The sequence below is a fragment of the Amaranthus tricolor genome, chromosome 5, assembly GCF_026212465.1.
Source record: "Amaranthus tricolor cultivar Red isolate AtriRed21 chromosome 5, ASM2621246v1, whole genome shotgun sequence".
NCBI classification, from domain to species: domain Eukaryota; kingdom Viridiplantae; phylum Streptophyta; class Magnoliopsida; order Caryophyllales; family Amaranthaceae; genus Amaranthus; species Amaranthus tricolor.
The window spans coordinates 27,662,883-27,669,914 of NC_080051.1; the positions used below are offsets into that span (position 1 = coordinate 27,662,883).

The following is a 7,032-nucleotide window of genomic DNA, read 5'->3' on the forward strand; positions in this document are numbered from 1 at the left end:
TGTTTTATATGAACTACTCCTATAAGATAAGAAATTCACAGTTAAATGGAATTTATTTAATTGGTCTCAATTCCTAATGAATATTCCTATGAAACCAATTTTTATAAATTCATTATACACAACAAAATATATATGAAAATATTTCTCTCGAGTTGAGGGACTCTTTAGCCGTACTTTTCTTTATGGGTATGAGTTGTCGCCGTCCTTCTCTTCCAAGACACTGCTCATAATTTTTTTTTTAGGTGGGATACGCTGAGTATAATAATGATGATAATATATATAAAGAAATAAAACAGTACATTCAAATATCCAATAGTTTGAAAATAAGCACAATGACAATTTAACAACATATAAAATAATAATAATAAGTTAATAATAATAATAATAATAATAATAATAATAATTCTACTGAAGTAAGAAGACAGCTAGAAATGAACTACTGCCATTAACGTAATATACAGCCTTCAGAGTGTAAAGTACAGAGTGCTAATTGGTATTGGTACACTTCACCACGACTCACGACAGTTGTTATTTAGTAGCCAACTCAATTAATCATATAGTTATGTCTACATTCCGTTCGTTATCTTCTTTTATTTTTAATTTTCAGCTTTTATAAAACATAAAACCCAAAATAGAAAATCAGAAAAGAAATATTTCTTTTACTCGTTATTTATTAGTTTTCATAATTATTATATTCCTGATAAATTTTTAATTTTAATTTTTTATAAGACATATTATATAATTTAAAAAAAAAAAAAAAAAAACCAGGCACTCACTATTCCGATACAGTTGCATATCAAATTCAAGAGTACCCAATGAGGAAACAAATAAATTACAAAATTAAACATAAAAAAAATACAGTAAAACATAAAATAAGCTTATAAATAAAAGGAATATAAGGTGATCTTGTAATGCAAAACTGAGAAGAGCTCTTTCTGTAACTCCTCAGCAGATCACCCCAAAAATTGGAGGAAAAGAATTTTGTCTAATCTGGATTGAAGCAGTATTTCTATGGATTAGTTGATTCCAATCTTTTGGGATTAAAACTTTGACAGTGTTGTTGTATTGGAGCAAGTGTATCCAGATCTAAAACTTCCATGGAAACCGACAGATGTATCAAATTAAATAGCGTGGAGTCCAGAAAGCTCCCGCAGCTTCTCACAAAGTACAAATGTGAGCGTCGTTTGAGGACCCAATCGTGCGAAAATTGTAAAGCCCCTGATACATAAAACAAATACAAATTCTTGTGTGAGACGGTCTATCCATGAAACACTCCCATATATGGGCTAAATAGCCCAACTATTACAATTATTAACTTATGGACTCTTTATAATGAGGTCGTCTCACCGAAAGATGGTATTTCACAAGACTAGCTCTAAAACAAAGAAAACTTTCATTCAGCAAGGTGTCAACTAAAATCCAAGTACAAGGAGCTATATGTTATGGCTACTTCAAATCTTACCCTTTGTATAGTGCAAGAGGACCTTCGGTTCGCATGACCTGTAAAACAAGCGAAAGGAATTGCCAAAATTAGAAACCAATTTATATGATTGATTATGAGATGCAAAGTGTACCATTGATCATGATTCATGACTCATGAAACATAAAAATGCACCATTGAATACCAGACATTGAAGTGTATCATTGATCATGAGTATTTAGGACAAAGGAAAGAATTATGTAATGTTAGGTTTAACGGACATGCTATCGAGCTCAAAAGAGCAGTAGATCAACTCACAGCATTTCCTTTTAAAAGATTACCCTAGTCTCATCCCTTTAAGGCTGTAATTTTAAACCGTGCATACTTAATATAAACTACACATGACGCACCAATTTCAGGGGAAGGCTAGAGCCTAGAAGAGAAAACGAGACCAAGGCTATAAGTTTATGGCGATCAGAATAGGAATTAACATGCTATCATTATTGTAAATGGATAATGAATGAAAGAAGGGACATTGGATTTCCAGTACACTATCCTTGATTCTTGATTGTTTTGAAGATGGGTATAACGGCAGCAAGACGCATAAATGAACAATAACAAAGAGGTTTGACAACTTTGAAATGCAAAGATGAATATGGGATTTGGGAAAGAAGGAAGGATGGTTGGGTTATCTACTACTAGTTTAAAGATAGTGATGGGACAGAATCTGCAGAAATTAGTGCTACTTTTGCAACATAATAATTGCTTTCACTCTTACACTGGATGACAGGATGTGGACAAAAAAGAAGTTCCCAAGAGCAGACAAAACCCGAGAAGAAATAATATTGACTGTTTTCGTAGTAGTGGTATTCATTGCAGGGAGATACTTAAAATTAGAAATGTCAGTTTGAGATGGGTCCAGATGGAAAGATAAGCCCTCAAGATACGAAGGAAACACAATTCAACTCCCAATTGGCATGTGAGTAGACTATAGTCTAACACCCAGTAATTTCGTGATTAAGATTCACGCAATTTCTAGTTCTAGAGTTTAAAAGTCCATATCAAGGCGGATTGTTTAAAGTGATCAAAATTCAAATTGTCGCTGAAACTTGATACATGTATAAAATGCACTGTCAATAGCATAATAACTATCTACGTACCTGGTAGGCACAGTGAAATCCATTCTTATAAATTCTGCCACTAGATTCTTTTTGCAACATTAGACGGGTTTTAACCATATCCATGGGTGCTGTGGCCAGAGTGCTTGCAACACCAGCTATAGTGCTTGACCTTCATTGTAATTCGTAAGTAAAGAATATGTCAGTCTAGATTCTAGAGTGCTTGCAGCTCTAGCTATAGTACATGAATTTCTTTGTAAGTGAACTATGTCGGTCTCAAAAAACATATAGACGATAATGCATCAACCTTCTGAAAAAACATCATCTAATGATTACACACAACACTCTCCGGTTTGTAACGTAATCACAGATGAAGACGAAAGAAATAGCAAAATGGGATTTCATAATTTTACATCAAAAGTGTAGCTAACCCCTAACTACATTTCGCATACTTGTGAGCAATTTACACATTTACGACCAGTAAGGACCAAAAAGAACAATCACTAGTCATGAAGAAATGCTAGCTTAGCGCAAAAAAGGAGAAGCTTATAAGCATGTCATGTAGAATAAAGAGGTGAAAGGCTGAAAATGTATATCCAGCATATTACTAATGCCAAAAATATCACTCATGAAGTGTTGGGTTCATAAATGGGCCAAATTTTCTCAATTGAAAAGAATGCAACTAGGAAGGTTGAGAAAGCCAAAGAAGTTGCATACATGAAATGCAAAGGAAATCCATCTAGAGACGTCCACCGTGTCAAAGCCTGTATAAAAGAGATGACACTTCAGTGATTTCATAGATCATAAAGCAAGAAAATAAGAGAGAAAAGAATCATCAAATTGTTTGTACTACCGAAACCATTATATGATGATATAGAATGTGAAAATAATAAAGGAAATAGCAAGCTAACTTGCTTAGATTCATCATATGTTGCTAGCTGTGATGCAGTCAAGGCAGCTGCTCTTGCCATAGCAGGACCAACACCCTTCCAAAGAGCAATTATACCCTCCTCAGAAGCAATTTTGCGCATTTGGCTAATAGCACCTACTTTGATGTCTGAATTCATTTGCAAGCGAACCTGACGGAGAAAGGTACTACATTACAAACAGAGTTCTTAGAGAGTGAGATAGAGCAACGCAGGAACTGGAAGGAGTGAAGCGCAATCATAGCACCTTCAGAACTTCTGCAGGATTAGTGAGCGCAGTGGCAAAAGAACCAGCAACGCCTCCAGCTACAAATTTAAGAAGGATATTTGTGGAGCCAAATGCCTTTTCACATACATATTTTGATGGTTCATACAAACCGAGGCGCAATCCTCCATACAGAACTGACCTTGTCAATGCAGGTGTCAATCCAAGGTACAACGCACCAAAACCTTCATTCTTCAATATCTGAGTAAAGATATGTCTCTGCAAAGGTTTGAAGAAGATAAAATATTCAACTGTATCCAAAATTTCTAGAAAAGGGCGGGCGCAGGCGGGGGATAAAATTTTTAGAAAACTGAAGCATACCATTCCAGTTAAAGGTCCTCTTTGACCAACAAGTTGCATTTGAAGCCTCACTTTCAGAACATCTGCAAGTACAGAAAATAGCTACAATAAAAAGAGCCAAAAGGTGCCTCAAAGTAGAAAGGTCATTTTCCCACCACGATAGACATCAAATTCCATTCCGTTGACACTTGAAAGCATCATTTAGACCCATGCACAACTTCAGATCCTTACATACAAACGAAAAACTATGCAGAGGTCCTAATTGCACCGCCTAACAATAACAAGTTGTAGACTATAGAGTGGTGGCTTGTAGCTAGCGGAGTAGTGGCCTAGATTAATTCCGTCGTGACCAATGTGGCCGTGATCAACATAGTCAGGACCAATGAGGATGCTGGGCCTTATGACGGGTCGAATGTAAGAGATTTGAGGCCATTGCAAAGTATGATTATGTCTCACATCAGCTGTTTGGGCAATAACAACAGATGAGAAATTGTTTAATCAAATTAGGTTTTTCACCTAATGGGATAATCTTTTATGATGAGCTCTCTCGTTTGATCTATAATATAAGCACACTGTTGACTGTACATGAATAATCATTTACCGATTCCAAAGTCCAAAACAACGGAAAATCAATTGCAACTGAAAATATTGACTTCATCAAATGGAGAGAAGACTGGACAAAAAATGTAGCAATTACCGAATGAATTATTTCTATAGACAAGAGTCACTCACAACAAATCTTCAGCTACAAGGATAGACAACCTACCAATATGAAAAGTTATAAACTCAGTCTACAAGTTGTATTCAATTCATGAAAAAATAATAGCATGCATGCCCCAATGGCAACTCACATCAAGAGAGATACACTCATACACCAAACACTAAAAATTTAGAGATTTACCGAGTTTACTGTCAAACTTCCCAACATAATGGAAGGGAATTAATCAATTCACCCTTCCCCCAAGGCCCCAACCTCCATGTGGATTATTGTGCAAAAATGTGGTAATGGTCGCGATCATAGAAACATGGTGATGTGGTTGTCGTACCACCAGATATCATCTAAAACCATGGAACATCTATTGAAGCAACCTACAACGCGATTTCATTACACTTTTATGATGTGGGTATGACCAGTTAAGTAGATATGAAAACCTTTACGATTCGGTGATAAGTTGTGTCTTCGTTTCTGCACTTTGATTTGGATACATGTTTCAAGGACATTATTAGAAAAAATACCTTCTTTTCAATGAGTTCTTTGCCAATATGCCTTAAATATCTCTTTTATAGTATCAAGGCTTTGGCATGTTATTTGAAATCCAGCTTTGGTAACGTTAGGGAATATCACCATAAAAGTAACAACCCAATGCACAAGAAGGATACATAAGCCAAAATGGCCTTGGCTAATTAATAACCTAATAACTTACACCATAAATACCAGGGAAAAGATAAAGCACGACCACATCACAAAAAGGAAGCACTCCTCTCTAACTCCCCTCAAGATTCTATCTCTTTAGTTATATAGAATATTATTGACACTAAGATAGGAAGTAATTCGTTTTCTCTCAACTTGGGAATAATGTAATTAACATACAATCGAAACTTTTTCTCTCCAACTTTTCCTCCCTGAAAATTCTCTCGGAACCACTTAATGGACAATGGAGAAACATATTCCAGCTAAACAAAAGACACTCTGATTAAAGAACTACTCAAAAGTGTAAATTCCTTTTAAAGAGAACCCATTTCAGTAAGTACAAAGAGGAAAATATTCGCTTATATCATTTCATATTCCACAGAAGCGAAATCAAATTGTAGAATATCAACAATAATCCACCAAAACCATAGAATTAAATTACAAACATCTTGAATCTTTCCTAAATGATTGAATGTTAATGCTAAATCAAAAAACACCATTCAAAATTTCATCAAAATCTACACTAAGTAGAACAGATTAAAGCACAAATGAGGAAGACAAAGAATAACCTAAAGGATGAGTAGCAGCAGTAGCCAAGGCAACAGAAATCCCACTTGTACCAAAATGATAAAGAATAGTTGTTAATGGCGGCAAACCCAATCTCAGTTTTCCATCATCACCCTTTATAGAACCTGCAAACACGTTACAGTTTTTGAGCATCAAAATCCTGTAGAAATCTCAAAAAAGGCAGCACAAAATTCCAGAAATTAAATTTCAAAGAAATTGTTCATCTGGGTGTTGCGATTTCGAGTTAAACAACACAGATCAATGATCATGAAAACCAAAAGTAACAAAAATGTTGAATTAAATAGGTTGAAAATGGTTAGTTAACTAAATGAGATGAAATTGAAAGGGGGAGAGACCCCTAAACCTGAAGAGGGATTGGCGACGGTCATGGTAATTCGATTGAGAAACTGAACAATCAGGCAATGGTGAACGAAATCACAGTATATGTATATATATAAATGATGATGATGATGAACACTACACCAGAATTTTGCGTTTCTTTGTTTCCCGCAATTTTGGCAGATAACGTGTTGGGGCAAATTTATTTGGCGAAGAATAATATCAGCACCATTGAATTAATTTTGAGCGGATAGACGATATTTTATGAATTATATGGATAAGAAAAAGTGAAAATATATTAATGTTAAATTTTATTAAACTTGTTTTGATGTATATATTATTATAATTTTTTATAAAATATATTTAATATTAAATTGTAAATTATATTTGAACTAACATTGTGAAACAGGGAGAATATGATTGTTAACATCAATTTCTTTTAGATTTCAACTTAAGAATAGTTAAATAATTTGATTATATCTTCTCTATTTTATTTATATGGATATGGATAATTGGATATGAATAGATGAAAAGTCTTGTATAGACTTAATTTACACTATTTTAATATTAATCAACCTTATTAGGTGTAGCATTTTATTAGTAAATATTTTTACTTGACGAATAACGAGTACAATCATTGAAAAATAGTTGCTATTATTAGATTGATGCACGTTAAAATAATATAT

At 34.2% G+C, this 7,032-nt stretch overlaps 1 protein-coding gene across 4 annotated transcripts; it reads right to left on the bottom strand.

The window, feature by feature from the left end:
• Positions 1-772: 772 nt before the first annotated feature.
• LOC130812934 (uncharacterized) lies at positions 773-6,590 on the bottom strand. 4 transcript variants are annotated; one of them, XM_057678588.1, is made up of 10 exons: positions 6,372-6,387; positions 6,010-6,132; positions 4,762-4,791; positions 4,051-4,112; positions 3,712-3,948; positions 3,450-3,617; positions 3,256-3,302; positions 2,581-2,710; positions 1,463-1,500; positions 773-1,218 (listed from the first exon to the last, which is right to left on the bottom strand). In XM_057678588.1, the coding sequence occupies exons 4-10, from the start codon at positions 4,087-4,089 to the stop codon at positions 1,122-1,124; spliced, it is 756 nt and encodes a 251-aa protein (XP_057534571.1). In that variant the 5' UTR covers positions 4,090-4,112; positions 4,762-4,791; positions 6,010-6,132; positions 6,372-6,387; the 3' UTR covers positions 773-1,121. The 4 variants fall into 4 exon arrangements, 3 of the variants coding, with proteins under 3 accessions (XP_057534571.1, XP_057534570.1, XP_057534569.1); XM_057678587.1 differs by having other exon boundaries at positions 4,727-4,791; XM_057678586.1 differs by lacking the exon at positions 4,762-4,791 and having other exon boundaries at positions 6,372-6,588.
• Positions 6,591-7,032: the final 442 nt, after the last annotated feature.

Coding starts and splice junctions, on each gene's coding strand:
- LOC130812934 (XM_057678586.1), bottom strand. CDS start 6,396: ATGACCGTCGCCAATCCCTCTTCAG. Junction 3,618..3,711: donor ATCCTGCAGAAGTTCTGAAG/GTGCTATGATTG, acceptor TTTCTCCGTCAG/GTTCGCTTGCAAATGAATTC. Junction 1,219..1,462: donor CCTCTTGCACTATACAAAGG/GTAAGATTTGAA, acceptor TTTATGTATCAG/GGGCTTTACAATTTTCGCAC.